The sequence below is a fragment of the Saccostrea cucullata genome, unplaced genomic scaffold, assembly GCF_032062105.1.
Source record: "Saccostrea cucullata isolate Sc308-1 unplaced genomic scaffold, CSIRO_AGI_Scuc_v1 ctg1192, whole genome shotgun sequence".
In the NCBI taxonomy this organism is placed as follows: Eukaryota; Metazoa; Mollusca; class Bivalvia; order Ostreida; family Ostreidae; genus Saccostrea; species Saccostrea cuccullata.
The window spans coordinates 37,563-60,423 of NW_026923334.1; the positions used below are offsets into that span (position 1 = coordinate 37,563).

The 22,861-nt window shown below is 31.6% G+C and overlaps 1 protein-coding gene and 1 long non-coding RNA gene across 2 annotated transcripts in view; both read left to right on the forward strand.

Annotated features, from left to right (window-relative positions):
- Positions 1-22,861, forward strand: part of LOC134263754 (multiple epidermal growth factor-like domains protein 11) — a 72,745-nt gene that overhangs the window by 16,805 nt on the left and 33,079 nt on the right. The window contains exons 14-18 of the mRNA XM_062746137.1: positions 2,538-2,675; positions 2,824-2,961; positions 3,317-3,454; positions 4,469-4,606; positions 4,749-4,817. Of these exons, the coding sequence (XP_062602121.1) occupies positions 2,538-2,675; positions 2,824-2,961; positions 3,317-3,454; positions 4,469-4,606; positions 4,749-4,817 (621 nt within the window). The remainder of the gene's footprint in view (positions 1-2,537; positions 2,676-2,823; positions 2,962-3,316; positions 3,455-4,468; positions 4,607-4,748; positions 4,818-22,861) is intronic.
- LOC134263761 (uncharacterized) lies at positions 5,478-6,757 on the forward strand. The gene is made up of 3 exons (XR_009991352.1): positions 5,478-5,546; positions 6,223-6,244; positions 6,346-6,757. It is a non-coding gene; the product is annotated as an uncharacterized LOC134263761 (long non-coding RNA).

Genomic DNA, 22,861 nt, shown 5'->3' on the forward strand with positions numbered 1-22,861 from the left:
TTTGACATAACGTATAAAACGGGGATATTTGCAGGATTATTTCAAATCGAATTAATAGTTCTTGATATATTTAGTAAATGTCTATTTAAAAACTCAAATATAAGCATAGAAATTGAATTATAATGAATTTAAACAAATGCACTATTTCTCTTGTTTATCACTATACACGAGCCAACAACAGAGGAGAATGTCTGAACCGATGGTAGATAGTGATTTGTCAATACAAATGTTTAAAAATATAGAGGTACGATACTCACTTGCTGACAATAGAAACAAATAATTAAGAAATACCTTAAGGTACATTTTAAAAACAGGGATGTGTAGCGGGTCTATTTTACTGAAGGAGCGCACCCTTTTCTTGGGAAAATATATTTTTAAAGAAGACAACCATAGGGTGATTGAATTGTACTCCCTTCGAGCAACTATTAGAAAAAGAGATATTCAATGTTGATTGTATAACTGAATACATTGGAAATCTTTCAAAGGGACTGAATTTAAGGGGGGACCTATGTCGTTCTACGTCAAAGCAGCGTTATGTGACGTCACAATAGCGACGTTTGTTTTTTACCTGTTGACTTTTGCAATTGTGATATAGGCATTACATTGCTAATAATCAATAACGTACACAATTTACAAAAAGAAAATTTATTCATTATTCATAACAGTTTTATTTGATTAAAGGAGTTTGTTAATATTAGAATTCTCTTCCTTTGGTTGATAATTCATAGCAATTTCAGTTGTGAAGAAATACCTCGATGATATGCTGATATATAAGGGCAAAAAGATAAAATAAAATTCAGCAAAGAAAGCGGCTTAAATTATGGAAATATGTTTGATTTTGTTACCCATTAATTGTGTTTTCTGGATAAAACTAAGAGAAAAAATTCAGAAATGTACTTGTATCTATATTTGCTTAACGATTTATAGTACATGTAGAATTTATTGTACAAAGTCATTCCTAGGTGTTGGTTGTCGACGGAGAAATGCAAGGGGGGGGGAGAGAAACAGAACGATCGGTATGAAGAAGATAAGAATTCAGTTTCTAATCAAAACATATGACTTGTTTTTCGTAAAATAGTTTTATATTCAGATGTTTGTCGGTGTTTACTTACCTTCTTAAGTGCAGAAAAGTCAATATTTACGACACAAGAGTGCGAAAATAAAAGAAAACATCATATTTCTCGTTTATTTTATCATAAAGGTATACTTTTTTCTTTGTTAAAATAAAGAGATGAATCATTTCTATTAAAAATATGAATTACAACATTTTCACACAAAGACTTTTAAAGATATTACCTGTTACGCATGTTGGAATTTTAAAAAATACGACAAGAAAAAGGGGGAATACTTACATTGTGCTCCAAAATATTTTTTCATGCGAGATGAATTACAATGAATTTGCCTTCATTTGAAAAATACAAGTCATATAAATTAAATAATGTTGAATTTGAATGTGTTTTGACATTTTTGGTTGTTTTTAGCGCATATTTGGGGTAGAACAATAATGTCTGAAAATAATCTATTTTTAGCATTTCACATTGTTTTTGCACGTGCTCCTGTGTAAAAAAAAAGCATATAAAGGTATTGTTTTTAATACCTGAAAATTAAGAGCAAGTGGTCAGGAAAGAAATGTCAAAGTTTTGAAAATTTCACACAAAGACTTTTCCGACATAGGTCCCCCCTTAAAGGGAAAAAATATTTTAATAAGCATAAGTCACTGAAAAAGGTATGCTTTTTTCTTTTAAATTCTAATTTTCCAATATTCGAAGACCTTTGTATGTGTATTGATTTTTTTCAAATATAAACTTAACGGCTGTTATACTTGACATTCAGAGGTCTCCCCTTAAATGTTTTATCCACCATGGCAAGGTTTTAAAGTGTTATATGTATTAAATATCATTCCCGTGAATTCAGACCCGCCAAAGAATATCATTTCCTTATCTTTTGTCATTCATATCTTTGGGTAGATTTTTGTTAAATACAACAAATCAATAAAGTAGGAAGGGGCTAAAAAATGGGTAATAATATATACAAAAAATTACCCATTCATCCATTTTCAAAATTCATTTTCAGAATGTGATGGGGGAATGTATGGTATAAACTGCACTCAGTCCTGTGGTCACTGCTTAAACAATGAACAGTGTCATCACATCAATGGTACCTGTTTAAAGGGATGTTCTCCTGGATACAAGGGATCCCTCTGTAGGACGGGTAATTTGTTATCAATCTGTATTGAATTAATTTTTACAAGAAATATCAAGATTTCATCACTTATATATACCATAATGATATTCCTTATATATTTATAAAGATTTGCAAAATTTATAGAAGAAAACTATTTGATAAAAGAATAGTAACATTATATATTAACGAAAACTGAGAGAATGATATGGCACCTGATCCTACCTTTCATGTTTTTGAGGTCCTTGTTTGTTCTGCTCCTACTTTGTTTTGTTTTATGGACTTTTGGTCTTGAGTACTGGAGGTTATCTCTGTATGTTTCATGATAATGGTTAATAAAAAAATAAAATATGTAGAATGTGATGGTGGAATGTATGGTATTAACTGCAATCAAGTCTGTGGTCACTGCCTAAATTATGAACAGTGTCATCATATCAACGGTACTTGTTCAAAAGGATGTTCTAAAGGATACAAAGGATATCTCTGCAACTCTGGTATAGTATCAACATCCCTGTTCTTCCCAAAACCTTGTAAATATTTTATCGGGAATTTTTGTATATAAACTACGAATCGTAGAATTTTTGTTTTCTAATTGATACAAAATAAAACAGATTGTGAGGGAAAATTCTTAATCTAAAATAGCGTGTGATGGAAGTATGTATGGAAATCACTGTAACCAAAGCTGTGGACATTGTATTAACAATATTCAGTGTAACCACGTCAATGGTTTATGTTATGAAGGATGCTCAGTGGGATTCAAAAGATTACTTTGCGACAAAGGTATCGTTTTTTCAATTTCGATGTCAATTATACAGTGCCATTGAGACTTTCAAAAATGTTTATGAACATCAGATTTTGAATGAGCCTTATCGATATGCAAACCTTCTCAGAAAATGATATTTTTTTATTGGATAAAGGGGTATATTTCTTATAATTGACCTAATAATTGAGATATCTGTAAAATATAAAGCATAAATGAAAAACAATGTGTATTCTTTTAATCATTAGGGTAATTGAAATATTCTTTCACGCAGGACTTGAGTGATTGGTTTGACATGTACCGGCTTCAGTTAAAACCGAATAGCTTGCATATGTTTAATAATTCTTTCAAAACCTTTTTTAAACTAATATTCAGCGTGTGATGGTGGAATGTATGGAATTAATTGCAATCAAATCTGTGGTCACTGTGTGAATGACGAACAGTGCCATCATGTTAAAGGTACTTGTCAACAAGGATGTTCCAGAGGATACAAGGGGCCCCTCTGCAAAGCTGGTACGTTATTTTTGTATGTATTATAGAGGTGCGGATGGTGGTTTAAGAATCCGTGTGTAGAATAGGTTTTTGACATCCAGATCTAAACTATAGCATACATACATAACAAAGAACACAGAAGCGTATCCAATTTTGTTTGCATCTCTGAATTTTGTTTCTCTTTTAGGCATTTGTTCATAATCTCTCATACTACATGTAGATATCCAAACTTTTATACAGTGTATGTCATATTCTCCAACTGGGGTTTTATTGTGTGAAACTCAATAGAAAAGCTCTTCATTTATTATGCCATATATAACTTACATTGACTTCAGTGTACTAAATGTGCTAGGTGTGGGGAAAATCTACCGTCCAGGTATTTTTCAGGGTCCGTCTCAATATGCAGGTACATTTACTATGGGATTGTTTACGAAAGAGCCAAATTTTCGCACTTTATAGCAAAAATAATACAAATACTCCTAGTTTTTTGTCTCAAGCTATAAAATATGATGAATAATACTAATTTGTATATTAAAAATCATAAAATTTTACTGTCTTGTTTCCAGAATTTAAATGAAGATAAATTAACGATTTTTCCTGTTTTTACAGAGTACTACATGACGGATACAAAGGATTACTACTAAAAAATTATAAGAATGATGAAGAGATTCTTAAATTTCTATGTTTTCAATTTCAGGAACATGTATTAATTACTTTATCTGTTATAACATTCTTAATACCTCTGATTTAAGAACTTCACGTTCTCATAACAGCACCGGATCATAACGACGTCAAACTTCCTATCAGATGAAAAACCCCAGTCGGCTCCTCTAATTCATTGCATTTGCAAAGGGTTGTACAATGTAGCTATACTCGATAAAAATGCTTAAAAGAATTTGAATATTTTTTAAGGTATTGTTTTATTAGCATTGTGTTTGTACTATAAAAAAAGTTTTGAGGAGAAAAAAAAATCTAATAATATTTTAAGTACAAAAAACGAAACAGGATGTCAGCGATAAGTATAATTTTTAATAGAGTGTGAAGGTGGAGAGTATGGTTATAACTGCAATGAAAGCTGTGGACATTGTATGAACAATACCACGTGTAACCATGTCAACGGTTCATGTTCAGAAGGGTGTGCTGTAGGATACGAAGGACTTCTTTGTACGAATGGTATATTTTATTTCAGCTTTTTTTTTGCCTTGAATATATATTCATATGTGTGCTCTATCATGAAACACTTCAATATCTAGTTTTTGGTTGTCAGTATTTACACATGTTGACAATGTCCTTCAAACTGTTAATTAATTTGTAGTTTGTAGACGATCGTACTGGGGAGTCAATTGTAAAGAGAACTGTAGTACAGAGTGTGTCAGCCAAACTTGTCATCATGAGTCAGGGCATTGTCTAGCATATGCACAGGTAATATCATTAATAAAACAGGGGAAGGATATAGCAACTAAAAAAAGAATTTTTAAAAATAGATGATGGAATAATTACCTTTTAATTTATTTTATTTGCATTTTTCTTAAGTTGAAATCAATTTCCTTTTAAGATTAACTATAAAGTATAAATGCATAATTATGTCAAAAATGTTCCACATATGTATTGTAGTCTTCTTTTGAACAATTTTGACAGGCACAGTCTTGTAACACGTGTAAGAATGACTACACAGTGACCATTTCAAGTGTGGTTGTCTCTTTATTAATTGTTCTGATGGGAAGCCTTCTTAATTTTCTAATCTGGAGGAAAATGCAGCGTGCGTAAATGTTTTATTTCTATATTTGCAATTTAAGTGTCTTGTAACATTCCCAAAAATAGCTCACTTAAATTTATCATTTCAAGGAAAAAAAATGAAAAAAAAAATACAGATTTTACTTCTGTTATTTCTAAAGTAAAAAAAATAAAACTTTTTTACACATATATGTAAAAGATACATAAATTGGCGGGCTGGGTGATTCTAAAAGTTAATTTGTACATGAATGAAATCCCTTTTAAAAATAACCCTCTGAAATGTATTCAAACCAAACCTTTTTTTTTACAGCGAAAGGTACAATTAAAGATAACGCAAAAGAGGAGGTGTATTGCAATGAATTCCCAGCTGATATTGGAGGTGATATCAAATATTTAAGGAATCACTGTCTAGTTAGTATAGAATGCCAGGGCATCAACGATAGTGGGAAACATGGGATAATTTGCATAAAAGGCGAAGCCCGTTATGCATAAACTATTCCATGTTTCCCACTATCGTTGATGTCCCTGGCATACCATACTAACTAGACAGTGATTCCTTATATTTCCATCTAATTGTGAAAAAAATTGTAGATTTAGACCTAAAAAATTTAGAAATAGGTTTAAATTACACGAGGACTTCCATGGCAATTTCAATACTCGTCGACCACTGACGTCAAACACAAAAAAGCCGCACGAGATGTACATATATACATTTGGCCTCCTTAGCGTCAGACACATGTTGAGACAGATGCACACAAGATTTGCTTGCATATTGGGCCTCCTTAGCTCCTGACCTATCGACCTGCCTAACTTACATTCCGGCAGAATTTTTAAGAAATCAACTTCTCTAACTTTCAAAGAGTTATTACAGAGAAAAAATTAGAAATTGAAATATAATTATATAAATGTTCTACATTCTACCGTTTGGAAAATGTTTTAAAACTATAAACTCTACTAGATGTTGTTAAGAAATGAAATTTCAATCACATTGCATGTAGAAAAAAAGTGAAAACTGTATAAAGAAGATAGTAAATTTTAAGTTTAATAATTTTCAGAAAAACAAAGTGGACGAGATGTGTATGTATTGTTTTATTCATTACTTTTATTTATTTTTTCTCTTTACTTATTTTTTTTCACCAAAGATTGACTTCTGAATGTATTTTTTTTCAATCTGGCAGGAATACTTCCCCTTATGCAGAACTAAGAGAACTCGACCACCAAAACACTTATGATGAACTTCATTTATATGCTAAAGAAGACGACAAAATTTAGATGGACGCATGCTATTGTTTACATTTTAATGTAGAACTCACTTTCCATTGAAGCTTTAATTACATAGACTTTTCTGAGTGTTATATATCAGTGCATATTTTTCTTCAGAGGACCTCTTTCAAGATTTTTTATGAAGGACGTAGGAGGAATTCGGTTTGTTTATCTTTTTTATCCCCCTTCATATGTCTTTTCCACAATCAGATTCATGCCGCACAACATGATGTTGAGAAATGGTTTTGTACATGTACGCTATAAACTATGTAAGAAAGTTTTTGAAAAGAGAGGTATGGCACAAATTTTGTCAACATAAACATAAAGATAAACTCAAACAATAATATAACTTTGTTCCAATGCCTTATAACGAAGATGTTTAACGTTAAGTTCTGAAGAATGTAGTTGTCACTGAATTTTAATTTTAGGGGAAATACAAATTTCAATTCAATCACCATGATTTGCTTACATTTTTTTATGTAAATAAGAGTAAGTTACCAGTATTAACTTCCATTTGTGTTTGTTGAGGGAAATATTCTTCTAATATGTTCCAGGTCCGTGCATGATTTTAATTTGATTTTTTGTTGACGTTTTATGAAAGCTACATACTTTTGTCAAACAAATATAAATTTAATAAAATAACTTTTATATTCACAACTTTTCATGAAACAAATCACTTACTTTACTTAAGTTAAATACCTTTACTTTTGCTTGTTGTTGTTGCTTAAACCACTTCAGGGAAAAAAAAAATTAAAAGCTGTGTGAAGATGTCATTTTTTGCCAGGATAGATGACAAGAAGTGAAACAAAAGAATGTTTAAAATACAATTACTTACAATAAAGTATATTTTAAGCTTGGATAAGGTCAATGATGAAAAATCCATTTTATCTTATATAATGCTAAAAATATTTTAATCTATTACAAATCATGAAATTCAAAGTAAATATCATTTAAATATAACAACTTAGGGCAGATCACTCTGACTGCATAAAACTACTCTATAAGTATAGCTCTTTTAGTGTGCACTGTTTAGAGCTTCCTAAAAACCGTGATATATGCGATTCAGTGACAGAGGTGAATGCATGAGCCGATGGTAGGTAGTGATAATTTAAAAGTAATCTCAAACATAATTTTAACAGTCATTTTTAAAAATTAACAGGTATAATTTTTTTTGTCTAAAAAATAAACAAAACAAAACAAAGAAAAGAAATATATCAATATTTCATACAGATCCCAAGAAACTTTACACATCAAATGCAGAACAAACATGTTAATCAGAGTTTAAAAAAAAAATCATGACAAATCTCCTAAGACTGTCATATTATGAAATGTTATGACCATTAATACAAAATTAATTGAAGTACCCTTCTTATCTGATGATTTTCGAGTATTTTTTTTATAATGGGTTTTTCAATGTTCTTTATCTCTACTCACTCTATTCACTCAGAGATGCTTATTGAAAAAATATATATTTAAAAATTGACCCCCCAAAATTCCCTCTCCTTTATGAAAGTCTGAGTATAACCTATTTATAAATTTATAAAAAAAAATGAATATATGTAAGAAGTTATTGTCTTTTGTTTGTATTGGAAACATTTTTTAATTAGAAAAATCCGTTATAAACGCAAAAATTAGTGCACAAAAGTTTGTATTATATTTATGATATTCGAATGCTTTGAATGCTTTATATTTTCACTCCAGTATATGTCTAAATAGTAAACCTATCAAAAACCTCATGGTCACACTAGCAACCAATCTGTTGAACAGAACGAGAAATTTCACTTTGAACGGACAAGATAGGCTAGGACCCCTCTTTGGCCCTTTGTTTTGGTATGCTATAGAACATTCAGCAGTTTATCGATAAAGACCTGTAAACATCCTTTCCACTAAATGAGTATTGGTTAAATTTATTGGGTACACTGCATTCACTGAAAGGTCAGAAAATATGTCAATTGCTAGATTTTCTCATTTAAAAGAAATTTTTCCTTGATTTTGCAAAACATTTACTTTTTCACAAGATACTTATATAAGCTTGCCTAAACCAAATTTATTTATTTCATACAGTAAAGTATAGAACTTCGTGCTCTAAGTATTTTAAATTTGACGACATTCCACAACAATTGAGGAAATTCGGGAAAATGTTTTACGTCTGCACCCTTTTGTGGTGTTTATTAGCTTTAAATCAATATTAGTGCTGCTTTCAAAACAAGCATAATTTTTAGTTCTTAATTACAAACTATCACAGTTTTTTAAGTGTGTTCAGATTTTTGCATCAAACAAGGGACCAGATATGGCCGCTACCACACCTTCTCTTTTCTTCGACGTAAAATAAGTTTAAAATTCCTAAGTTCTGAACCAATATGTAAAACATGGGTACATAGATAAAACATCGATACTGGCTAGCAGACAATGCCATATTGATTGAAAATAGATATGTAGATTACAATCACTGATCATTCTTATACATCAAGTAAAACCGTAACCAGGGTAAATTACAGAAGGCTGAAAACACCAGAGGTATACATGTATGAAACATAAAGAGCCTCGGACTAGTCAGCATCTCGTATTTACCAGTCATCTTCACTGAAACTCCTTTATTGTCAGTGGGTATATGGTAGGGATGTGCGATTTTATTGGTATACCGGTATATCACGATTTTTTGTTACGTGATATGTATCATGATATATATATATTAGGGATGTCAACGAGTACCCGGTTAACCGGGTACTCGATCGAACGTCCGAGTATCGAATACTAAAATCGGTACTCGGTTACTCGGATGTATATTTTTGAATATTGCTAAGCTTATTTATTAATGAATTAAACGATCTGTTTTAAAAGGTAAAATACTCATTGCACTTGTACACTTGTACATACAGTAATTATTAGGGTTTCCTACTCCTCTAAATGACCGTTATCGCCCGTGGCAGTGTTTATACAGTAATTATCGTGACCTGTTACCTGGCTTTTCTCACCTTCGGCTGTCTTCTACCCTTATTTTTGATTTTCTTTAATTATTTGTTTTCACTGAACATCTTTTAAGGTCTGTTATGATTAAATAAATTAGATTATTTTGTCAATTCTCCGAGAAGCCGTAATTTCTCGGGAATAGAGACAGATGATATTACACGCGCGACTGTTGATCAATATGGTTGTGTTTCATTACATGCCAATACATGTGCAAATAGTTGACGGCAAAGGCTTAAAAAAATGATGTCCATCATTGCACCAAACTACAAAATACCGTCCCGTGATACTATAAACTCTAGGATCGAAAAGTATACGAAAATCGTAAATCGGCTGTGTTAGAACTTGGTCAAGTTCAAGTCAAACTGTACGACTGATATATACAATGTGCCTTGACGTCAAATGCAACAAAGAGTTACATTACAATTACGGAGTAGATTTTTTTTTGAACAAAAACACAATGAACCACTTACGATTTTATTTCTTGTGTTAATCTGATAAATAAATTTAACTTAAATAAATGTTGTAGTAAATTTCGTCGGGCACGAAGTTCTAATCATTGTTACAACAGAAATGCATTTACGTGTAAACCTCCTATCAGAGCATGTGGTTTTATTTCTACAAGTGTTTACAATGTTTTACATTCATCAATTTACTTGTTCATATTTATTTACACTTTTACCGAGTACCCGGGTACTCGATCGGAAAAACGTCCGAGTAACCGAGTATTAAAAATTGACCGATTTGACATCCCTAATATATATATATATAGGTGCATATTAATAAAGTCTAGAAATTATTCATTTATTTGTTCAATCTTTCAAATTACAATTACAGAAAGTCTCAAAGATGTTTTAAAAAGGTGAAAAGAACGGAATCTTACCTTCCAGATATGATTAATTTTTTGTGCATAAAAAGTGAAAATTTTGTTTTTCTAGCAAATTTTTTAAACAAAAAATACTGACTATTTATTTAAAATCATTGTAAATATTGCTTGCAAAAATATCATGATATTATCGTGATATTTTGGGGGTGAAATCGTGATATATCGCGATACGAAATTTTTGGCGATACCCATTCCTAGTATATGGAGTATTTCCTTATTAAATTCAGCATAAAAGCAAAGGTCTAATAAACGTATGAATATATTCGGAAAAAAGGATCAAAAGTCACATTTTTTACAAATAAAGTTATTATTTCTTGTAACATACGCAAAACACATATTTTTTTATGCTGCACTTCCAACTCAATTCTAGATTTATACGACATGTCAGACAAAGACAACATTTTTCTTCTGATAAAGTCTTAAAATTTGCAAGAAAAACACTGCATCAAAGTCAATAATACCCTGTGGTGTTGTTAAAGGATTTCAAACAATCGTCATGTTAACTATGAAATAATATACTTCTCCCCTTGTCATAATCAGGAAGAGAATTATATATTACCTTTTCTTTGAGCTCCCTAAAATTCGAGACATGATTTTGAGTAAAATCTTGACATCCCCCTACAACATAAGCAATCTTTCAAACAAGAATGAATGGATGGGGCTTCTCTATTTTCAAGTTTTTAGCACAAACATGGTTACGCTGAAAGGTTGACGTACAGAGAGACTGACACTTATTTGCGAGTGTTTTAAATGCATCATCTCTCAAGCGCTCTTACTGATATATTAAGAAATTTCAATATCTACTGTAAGTGCTGTTCTACGTTAAGGATGGAGGAAGCTTTTATAAAACATATTTTTTTTATATTTGAGAAATAGTTACTATAAAATCAATCTTTAATATTACATGTATAAAGTTTGTTTTCTGCATTAGTAATTTGCACAAAATTTCCTCATACTAGTATATCCCTTGCATAAATACATGACTTGATATTAAAACCGCAGTGCAAAAAAAAATTACAAAGCACACCAATATGAAAGAGGGAAAGATTTCCTTATCCAGGTGTTAAATTTGATATTAATTTTGTCTCATTGTGTGAGAATCGACCCGTACACTAATTATTGCATCCTTAATTTGAATTTTAAAGGGAGTCACAGGATCGGTGATAACCATAAATTAAGCTAAACATGTTATTTTAGTTAGATACAATTTAGCTAGTATAAAAGCTCTACTTTTTGTGCATCTTTCAAAATAGTCATATGAAGGATATTATTCTTCATATATCAGTGCCTAGTTTATAATTGACTTCCTGATCTTCATCAGATATAGATTATATCTTTATCATCATGATATATACGTTCTTGAGGTAAGATTATACTTTTATTTCCATACTGATTTCCAACTCTTTTCTTAAACTATAGGTTCGTTACATTGTAGAATTAAGCCAGACACTCTAAGCAGAAAAAAAATCATAAACCAAACTTTACTTGATTTATTTTTTAGTTGTCTTGTTTACCTTAATATCAAAAGACTTTATATGTATCATAAGCATTACTTTTGTTTTCATTTTTACATAATGGAGAGAATTATTCACAATGTTACCTTCGTCATATTGTATACAACATGCACTCATGCATATCGTAAGAATCGCAAATTTTATGTTTGTTCATTACATATTAATTACATTAATAAAGTTCTGAACCTTATAGCCTATATAGTTATTTCCCGACCTATTATTTACAGAAAATATCCATTTACATCAAAGCTTCTGCAATAGATTTTTTTTTGTTTTTTTTTTTTGAAAACTACTTAAGGTAGAGACCGATAGCAATCACTTGATAGAAAGAATTCGCATATTTGCACGTGCTGTTTTTTCCGGATTCCGCAACGCCGTCAAATAAAAGCCTCCATTTACACATTATTTCTACAAGATGGCCGACGAAGCAATCGAGAAATTTCCTCTATTTCAAAGACAAATTTGTCCTACATAGTCAATCTTTAGAGTTCTCGAAATTAAAGCATCTTAATGAGAAGCAAAATAGAAGTGAGACTGAAACCGAACAAGAACATAATTTTCATAATTTCCTTGTTCAGTGTCCACTGCAGCACCACGTGGGTACATCGGTATATCGATCTGTGTCTGATGTTGTTTTCTGTATAGACATTTTAAAGACCATCACCCTACAGATTTAATTGGTATGAAGGAAGAAGAAAAATTTTTGCAGAACAGATTTTTTGTATGCTGTGTCTGTGTCAGATACATAAGGTGAATATTTACGACTTAGTATATAAATCGATCATGACTATTGTGCTTGTTTGTTTACGCACAGGTCTGGTACAACCAGTATTATTTAGCTTCAATTACCAATAACCTTCATAGATTTTTTTTTACCTTCCTAAAGTAGTTTTATTTAGCTAAAAATTAATAAAACTTATTTCATGACAAGACTGTAACTTCTAGAATAGAAGAATAAAACCAGACATTTCTGGTGTCAGAACATGATAAAGGCCGGATTGGTAAAAAATGCAAAGTAATCATACTTATCTGTGCCTAAACACACGAGGTGGTGTTTAGTTACTCAGATCAAAATATGGAAAAACATATTTTGCTTAAATTGTTCAAATGCAGAAATGTGTAAACTTTCTCTGCTTTGGATGACAGATGCTTTTTTAATTATTATAACCCCATTTATAAACGATAGTGGACATTTACTTGACAATCTTTTGTCTTTTTGAAATAAAAAGCAAATTGTTAAAAGTTGCATTGAAAAAAAAGAAACAACTTTAGGATCATGTGACAAAAAAAATAGGGTCAGTCGTTTGGCAGGAAACAAGACTATTTTTTTTAGCATTATGTAATATTTATGTACATGTAATAAGTTTATGGATGTATTTGTTTTATGCTCAAAAGGGCCCTGATTATAAACAGATATCATATTCATAGATTATAAAAGAAATATTTAATACTACAGGTGAAGCAAGCTTTGGACTAGACAGTGTATTCAGCTTTCTCTGCTGAAATAATGTGACCAAATCAAGCGTCACCTGGAAAGAGGAATGTCAATGGTGCTTTTTACATTACCTCCAAAATAGCCATTGGTTTGTATTTTTTCCTTTCAATTTACGCTTGCACATGTATCAGAGAAAATCTAGAAAATTTTTTCAAAGTGGTGGTAAAAGGAGGTGTTTTATAATACATGTATTAAAAATTTGAATTTATGATTTTTAGTCCTTATGTTTTTAATTTAAACACCATAATGTACATACAGTATTATTGTATACATATAGAAGCATTTCCTTAAGTCAATAGTTTCTCAAAGATCATATAAATATTTTTAAGGTTCAAGCCAGATCTGCTACAGCAAACTGAACATAAAGTGGCATACTTGTGTGCCAGGAAACGAGGAACATGTATGGCTGGACTGAGAATCTAACTGGGGATCCCTGCATCACTACTTACATGTAGGTGCTCTATTGACTTAAATACCTGTATGGTTAAATGCTTGTTTATAAACATATAAAAAGGCATGTTGTAAATTGAATTCAAAACTGAATTACCAAAAACATTGTAAAATGTAAAGATGTTTTTTAACTTGAATGAAATTGTTTAAACTAAAGCACCAAAGAATTGGTATGATAATATGAAGAAGTCAGTATTCTTAAAAAAAAATTGTAAGTTACAGGGTTTTTTAACAATGTTGACCTCTTCACATTATCATAGCTAAATTTGCAAAATAAATTTAAATTGTTAATAAGGCCACAACAATTTAATTTCTTGTTCGTCGGACATTTGATGAAAAAAAGTACAAACGGGCTAGCGGTCAAATAATAATATTATTACTTTATTGTAGGCAAAATTTTTAGGTAGGGCGAGAAAAAATTTGAGCGGAGAATTATATTTTTTCTGATTTGCAGAGTAAGTAGATTAAAGGTACGATAAATAGAGAGGAAATGGAAAGAAAACAGCACAGAATTCCCATGGTGCGGGGATTTTATATTAATATTATTTGTATAGTTTTGTTTAAATACGAGCGCGCTGGTCCGACGAACAAAATAAATTATTGGTATGGCCTAAATTTCACAATTTTTTTTAAAAATAAATCAAGCTATATACTTTATTTTATTTTAATCGTGTTACAGATCCCATGGAAATATAAGATCCTTGGCTAATCAAGTGTCGATCATCTGCAGTGTTACTAAAGAATATTGGATTTATATCAATAAGGTATATAGGGACAAAACTGAATTAAAAAAATGGAATAAGATGTAAAAAGAAAAGTATTTTAATTCCACATATAACCCCATGGTCTTGGCCTTAGAGTGTGGCCTACATTTAGAAACTAAAATATTTGATCTTTATCCATATATACCAGTTTGTTTAATTAAGACAATCATTAATCCAAATAATTTCCTTAAGAGCAAAAGTGCCCAGATTAATGAGACCGACATTATATTAAAAAAAAGTATCTCAGAAGTGTCTTATATTCATATAGACATAGTCATACAATGTTTGCAGTGTAAGAAAGAAGTAAAACATGTATTTTCATTCTGATTGTATTAAAATATTTTGTTCTTTTCAGAAAAAGAACTACCAGAAGGAGACGGTAAAGAGGAAATATCACACCATAAGTCGTGCTTCAAAATCTGAATATACAGAATGAATTTTGCTCACTGCAGATCCTTGTGAAAGAACACCTTTGTTGTATTAACATAAAAACAACGGAATTGTCAGGATCCTTGAACATGACACAACTGGCTGCATACGAAAGCAATTAAAAATGCATACATGTTTACATTGATATTTGTTAGCCAATAAGACAAAAAGTAAAATAGCAAGTTTATCCTATTACCGTACATGTACTGAATGTATTCACTTTATTTTGTTGAACTACATCATGAGTTTAAAAATTGTACAGTATCATATACAGTTTATGGTGGGATTCCTCTAACTTTTATGAATCTGTTTGCAAAATCTATACTTTAAGGTCACAAATTATCACCTCTAATACATAATATGTTTTTTTTTTGTAAATTATTACACTATGTTTGTATGTATGTAATGATAACCAAATCACCCTATTTTCCCGCACTTTTTACCATGTGATGCTTTAGTGTATTAATATCTGACAACTGATGATCAGACAGTCTTCAATTAACAGTGTAATACATAACACATTTATATCTGAATATTTTTAAAACAAGGATAACATGCCGTGGATTGATTCTGCGTTCAAAACTTGGGTTTTCTTATTTATGTTGTACATGTATTTGGAATAAAAAGGAATTGTTAAAAGAAAAGTGAAATAAATCATTCTATTGTTGTCAAAGGAAGATAATAAAACCAGTTTACTTATGCACAGAATTGGTCAAAAGATATTGTCAGTGATAATTCATCCAAGAATCATATGTATAATAAATCTACAAAGTCAATTTGAACGATATCAAGGAAAGTTCTAATCTTTTTTAATATAAGTGCAAAAAGGTCAAGCAGGGCAACATGTGTCCAGGTGTACATGTATAAATTGTTTTCTGTGATATAGAATGTAATTTAGAAGAATATTACTTGGAATTTTACTCATTTTCTTTGAAATATTTTGATTAATTCTATTTATCAAAGTCAATTTGAACGATATAAGGAAAAGTTCTTATCTTTTTTAATATAAGTGCAAAAAGGTCAACCAGGGCAACACGTGTCTAGGTGTACATGTATAAATTGCTTTTGTGATACAAAATGTAATTGAGAAGAATATTACAAAGAATTTACTCATTTTCTGCGAAATATTTTGATAAATTCTTGATCATATATCTTATTCACCATATTCTTCAAAAATGCATCCTTCTAAAGGAAGAGGGTAGGGTAGGGTGTAAGATAATAAAATTGTTCCAGGTTGAATTTAAACCCCATTATGTAGTATGATTTTTTTCTAAAATTTAAGACACTTATAGACTAACTATAATATGCAATAAAAAAAAGAAATTTGATGGGTAATTTTTTCACAGTGGAAGCAGAAGTGTGAGACTTTGTGCAATGAATAGGCAATATTTTAACCTAATTTGACCATGTATCTTGGTAAATGTAATTCTGTTTTTCGCTTACAATGTTTGATAAATTTAAGATTGATGTCATATATTAATCCATAAAGACAGATGTTTGAATTCATATAAGGCAAATGATAATTGATATAGCTGTAAAAAATTTACAACCCTTTTCATATCATATTCTTATATTATTTTTCCCTGCTTTTTCAGCTCTTCGGTGGTTGATGAAGGCTATATTAATATTGTCAAATTTCTCTAAAACTAGCCCGATGACCTGCCTTGAATTTTTGATATGATTTAGAACAAGGACTCAACATATAAAAAATTCAGAAAAATTCAGTGGGTAGTTTTTTTGTTGACAAGCTATCAATCTCTACCTTAATTCTTGCATGTGAAATATCTATAGCCAAAGATTGATTGTATACTGTTTAACGCCCCTCTAATCCTAACCGAACCGTGGAAATACCGACAAAGGGTTTATCGTTGCACTCTTACTGTACACATGCTATTCTGCTTTGTAATGACAAATATTAACTGTCAGGATGTTATTATCATCATGTAAGTTAGGCTACAAAATATATTACATTCCCATCCGAAGGACCGCCCCATTTAGTCGCCTTTTACGACGAGCAAGGGGGTACTGAGGACCTATTCTAACCTGGATCCCCACGGGGCTTAAAGTCAAAGAAAGAAGTTGAAGATTAGGGTAGTATCATTTTTTACAATAACTGATTAAAAAACAAGTTTTTATTTACATATGAAAAGAAATAGAAGAAAGGAAATAGGCATGTTTTGAACTCCGCAAAGAAGGCTTACAATTATGTATGAAACAAAAACTATTCTGGGTTAAACATTCATGCGATAAACATAAAGAACAGAGGAAACATGCATATCAGAAACATCGAAAGTACGATCAGGTGTCATGAAATTGTACTCATTTCCTGTCCAAATATCACAACAGTCGTGTGCTCTTTGATATGATTGGGAAAATAAGAGAGACATCCGGAGAGAACTCAGTGTTATGTAACAGCCTAAATATTGTATGAAAAACGTCAATTAGCAGTTGAGATAATAATAGATTGAATTATTAGGTTATTACACATATCATTTAACTTGCCAAATGATGACTTGAAACTTGAAAACTGTTAATATCTTTGTTTCATCGACGTTTTTGTAAATAGCCTGTCTTGTTTCAATAATTATCCTTAGGAAAACATGCTCTATAAGCTTGCTTATCGAATCAAATGAGAAATATTCATCCATATATGCAGATGATATTGATAATTCGATACAAAGTTTTAAGGAATTACTCTATTTCTTGACTAAATTATTCGAGTTTAACTTGGTTTTGGTCAGTTTACGCTTTATAATCCGCGATGCAGGGTCATTCCATATAACTTAATTTTAAAATCATTTAACAACTATGACTGTAAAATAGCGTTGCTTTTTACGAGTTTAAATTTGCCGCTTACTGATACTACCGTAGTAACCGTTTGTTTACATGTGGTTTGATTGAGTTACTGTTTGATGTTAAAGATAAATTTATTAAATTTGGAATTTTCGATAAATCTCGAGGACTGGAAATGAGAGAATTGCATCGATGCATATGATTCAGTTGGTTTAAAAAGGGGTGTGTCACCTTAGCAAATCAGGTTATCCAAAAATAATTTGTGTCCCGTTTTGGATATTTAAACAATGAGACGCTAGAATAAAAATAAAATAGAAGGAAAAGAAGTTAACGATTAAAAAAAATTAAAGTATTATCTTTTATTATAAAGTTTCCCAATGACAGAAAAATAAGAAGTCATCAATTCAACTTTGTCATTTATTTGCAGATAAAAAATAAACCTCTGCGTTAAGATAGAAATTGATTTGTTCATTGTATTTTTCAAGAGAACATAGCATTACGGAAACCTGCCTGGCAGAGAACCACTTATTCTTCCCATTCATGGGGAGCAGACAAGGCTGTGGATGGGTTGTATACTAACCGCGGAGCTGTGGGCGACCAGTGTACAATATCAGCAGATAAACAACAAACAGCAGAATGGAGAGTGGATTTAGAGAAAATCGTCAGCATCAGTTACATCAACATCTTCTACAGGACAGATAATAATCCTGGTGTATATAAATCAATTTATAAGTTAGATTTTTTTTTTCTTTTTTTAGAATTTATTAGGTTGAAGAAACCTCACTGGTCGGAAGAATACGATTTTGAATTTGTATTTTTGTGTGTAGGATCGTATGCTTCTCGAATGGCTGGATTTTACGTCTACGTCTCCAACACAGCTTCAAAAGAAAAAGGAAAACTCTGTTTCCATGAATTACAAACAGTTAGCGGTACACCTCTGGAAGATCAGAGAATCAACTGCTCCGTGTATGGGCGATATGTTATATACTACAACGAACGTCTAAGCAATGTAGTCTATCCTTCCTACTACTCTCAGTATGCATTCAGTGAACTTTGTGAAGTGGAGGTTTATGGTAAGCTTTATCAGATAATCGCGTTTTTGGGGGAAAACATAACTTTACATTTTTCGTTTTTATTTACAGTATTTAAAGCATGTTTGGATGCCAAGATTCTGTTCTTTTTACCGTTTTCAACATTTTTTTTTACATTTTCTGTAATTATAAATTGAACAAATTAATGAATAACTTTTGGAATTAATAATAATGTATCTAGATTACTGTATATTTATCTCCGTATCACGATGCGTATCAAGTAAATAAAATCACAATATACCGGTAAACCAATAAAATGGCAAATCCATAACAATTGCGATGCTTTCTTTTCTTTCATTAGTTTTATTGTATGTGCTATCTTTGTATTAAAAGTACTTCAGTTATTTACACATGTTCCTCGTACCTGCAAGAGTGCTCTGAATCTAAGTACTATGGCCAGTATTGTGACCAACTATGTCCAGAAAACTGCCTCGAGCAAAGATGTAATATTTCTACAGGAAACTGCTTTGATTGTAAGCCGGGTTATAAAGGACACCGCTGTAGTCAGGGTAAGTAAATTGAAAAACATAACTTATTCATATGCGCAATATTGGAGGTTAATAAAAGACTGAATCATTTTTAATGATTGTACATGTCCTTCTAATGTCATTTCCCCCCTCAGTTTTATTTTTTATTTTTTAGATTTTTTTTTTGAAATCTGTCTGAGATTATATTAATATTATATTTTTATTATTCATTTGGGAAAAAAAAGATACTAGGACAATCTTTTTAAATATAAACTTCTGGCTGTCTGTTGAATAATTCGCAAATCCAAACACCTGCACCATAACTATTGAAAGATAGGAACTCACTTCAACGAAGTTGGGTGAGCTTATGTGATACCCTTGGCGTCGGCGTCCAAGGTTAAAGTTTTCTCTTTAAGTACTTCTGTGCCCTTCATTGATAAGTCATGCTTCTAGTGCGTTTCATTGTACCAGTCAAGATTGCAGGTGCTGTGATTCAAGCTAAGAAACGACCAGGTTCTGCTTTTAGATCAGGCTAATGTTTTTTTTGTACAATTTAATTTTTTTGGCACAGGTTTCATTTCTAAGTTACTATAAGCCCATGTTGACCAAACATACACATATACTATCATGCTCCCTTCAGATGCTGGATCTTACCTACATTTTTCGGAAGTGTGAAAAGGTTCAAAATTTTGGTACAGCTTCCATTTTATAGTAACTATCAGGCCTTTGTTGACCAAACTTGCATGGATGGTACATCGAAGGATGCATAACACCCGGCTTGCTTCGGATGCTGGATCTGACCTACATTTTTCGTATGGGTTAACAGGTTAAAGTTTTTTGTACATATTTAATTTCAAAGTACCTATAAGACCTTTGTTTATTTAACTTGCATGGCTGATACATCTATAGCTGTATAATATTATGCTTGCCTGAAATGGGGGATCTGACCTTCAATTTCCAGATGAATGAGCAGGTTAAAGTTTTTGGTGCAGGTTTCCTTTCAAAGTAATTATAAGCCTTATGTTGGATTAACGTGCATTGGTTATACGTCTAAGGATGCACAGTATTATGCTTGCATGTTGATTTTCCTGATGAGGTATCTTAGGATATACACTTCGAGAAAATTAGTTTAATGTTGGGACTTTGCCCTACTTCATGACAAATATTCCTTCAGCTGCGCTCTGTAATTTCTTATCACCTGTTTTTGTTTGCTATGGTTAAATTGAGTTTTTTCCCCAAAATTAAGAATAAGATCCCTAGCTCGTGCATAGCTTTGATCAATCGACGTACATGTATTTTGAACCGTGTTCGTTCTGAAAGAAAAAAAAATTGTAAACCTCTTTTGCGATGCAGCGTAAGGAGTCTCAATCCTTGCGTCAGAGCTTAAAATCCCTCAGTGGGACGTGGAGACCGGTCCTTCGAATTAGACCCTAAAAACCAAGGTCCCATGTCACAGTAGGTGTTGGCAGGAAAAAGATCCATGTTACTCAATGGCCCTAAGTGCCGAGCATAAGACAAAATGTGCAGCTCTCCAACGGCAAGTGGTGGCTTCTCCATATAAGTAAAAAATTCTGGAGAAGGATGTTTATCGACTACATCAAACAAACTTAATGAACTAAATTATGGTATGTCAAATCTTGCTATATTCGATCTTTTGGATAGAATGCACTTTACCGGTACGGCCGCCATTTTGATTCTAGATCCGCGCGTGAGAGTGCGCGGCGTAAAAACTTAGCAACGTATCAACTATGATGGGCGACGCCATTTTGTTGTGTAAGAAACTCTCGAAGCGAGAAAAAAAGATATCTAAATGGGTTTTCGCTTTTTTAAGCGGGGGTGTGGGGGCGGCAGCCCCCAATACGTAAAAATAAATAAAACAAACTTACCTTAGTCGTTAGATAAATCTGCGTTAAGACTCGGGGCCACACCTACGTGTCACTATACATGTAGAACCATTGTGTCTTTTTTTTGATGAGTTGTAAATACGTTTTTATGGGTGATGAAGGAGATAAACGTCAATTTTAAATTATAGCTACTATCCTAGTGCATTCTTGTTTTAGTAGAGATTTCCTATATAACTGCATTCCATGTGGTCTCAATGATTGTAAAGTATCCAGTGTTTTGCAAATTGAAATAGATAAATTTTAGTTCGTAAATCCAGGATTTACTGCAGCTCTGTTTCCAGAAATCTAAGATGTGACTCTTACGTTTCATTTTTCTTATACTGCCGATTGCTGTTTCTCGAAACAAGACCGTCCTCACTGCATGTTTACAAGTTTTGCCCCTCCACTTATTCAACATTTCCATAAACTAAGGATCACATTTATCGCTAAAATTTCCAAAAATTCTAGTATGTTGCAGTCAGTCAATTAAAAATATCCATTCATAGAAAACACAACACAAATCATCTTAAATAAGGTGCATGATGAATCACTGTTTACAATCAAATAGAGTGGAAGTCAAACTTTCTATTTCACGTCACCTACCCTGACCAATCACAGCACTGAAATAAGTCACGTGCTTAACAACGTCACGACTTTGGAATGTGGCCGACAAAATGAAAGCCAAAGGTTTGTTTTGAAAGTGCTTTTAGTTTTAATTAATAACTTCGTTAATTAAACGAAGTTTATTAACATGAAAAATGACGATGAATTCAAAAAATAGGTTATTTTTGCATTTTATTGCCTTTTTAGCGAAATCGTCACGCTGACGCGTGACTCTCTTATAGAGAAGGAACACGTGCTATTTCCATGTTATTTGGACGTACCGGTAAAGTGCAGTTGTCCCGATCTTTTGCATTTGTATTGTTTAATTTTATTTCTCTTTAATAATTTTGTATTTGTATTGTTAAATGTTCCATATGAAGTATATAATTTTATTTGTATTCTTTGATTTTTCAATTGTAATGTATAACTTTTATATACAATACAGTTAGAAAAATATAGAGTATAAATGAAACATACGGAGATAACGAAACAGTATTCAAGACCAAAAGTCCATAAAACAGTATAAAATAGAAAATACGGACCTCCAAAACATAGGAGGTGGGATCAGTTGTAATGGAGGAGTAAGCATTCCCTGCCGACCGGTCACACATGCCGTGTCCTCCTTGTCATCATCGGAAAATAACAGAAAAATCCGGACTTAATGATAATTGTATTTTCTGACAAGGTCATTGTATAGAAAATACAACTTACGAAATGATTACTTTAAACGAGAGTGTTGAAATTCTTGTTTCATCAACTTGTTTGTCAATAGGAATAAAAATAATTGTAAAAAATCGAATACAACAACGTTTGACATGACAAAATAAATATATAACAATCATTGTCAATAAGTGAAGGTAATTAATATGAATGAACATTTTGTCCCTGACAGTCATATCAAATTATGAATTATTTTTTTTTATTTTGTTTAATTTTTTTTTTTTTTGCATATGATGCTGTTCAATTTGGATTACTGACGTCCCCGTCAATATTTTCTGACATATTTCATACGTTTTATCTTATAATATTTTTCACTACCTGTACAGTAACCAACACGTATGATGCCCGTTTAGCAGCTTCACTGGTGAC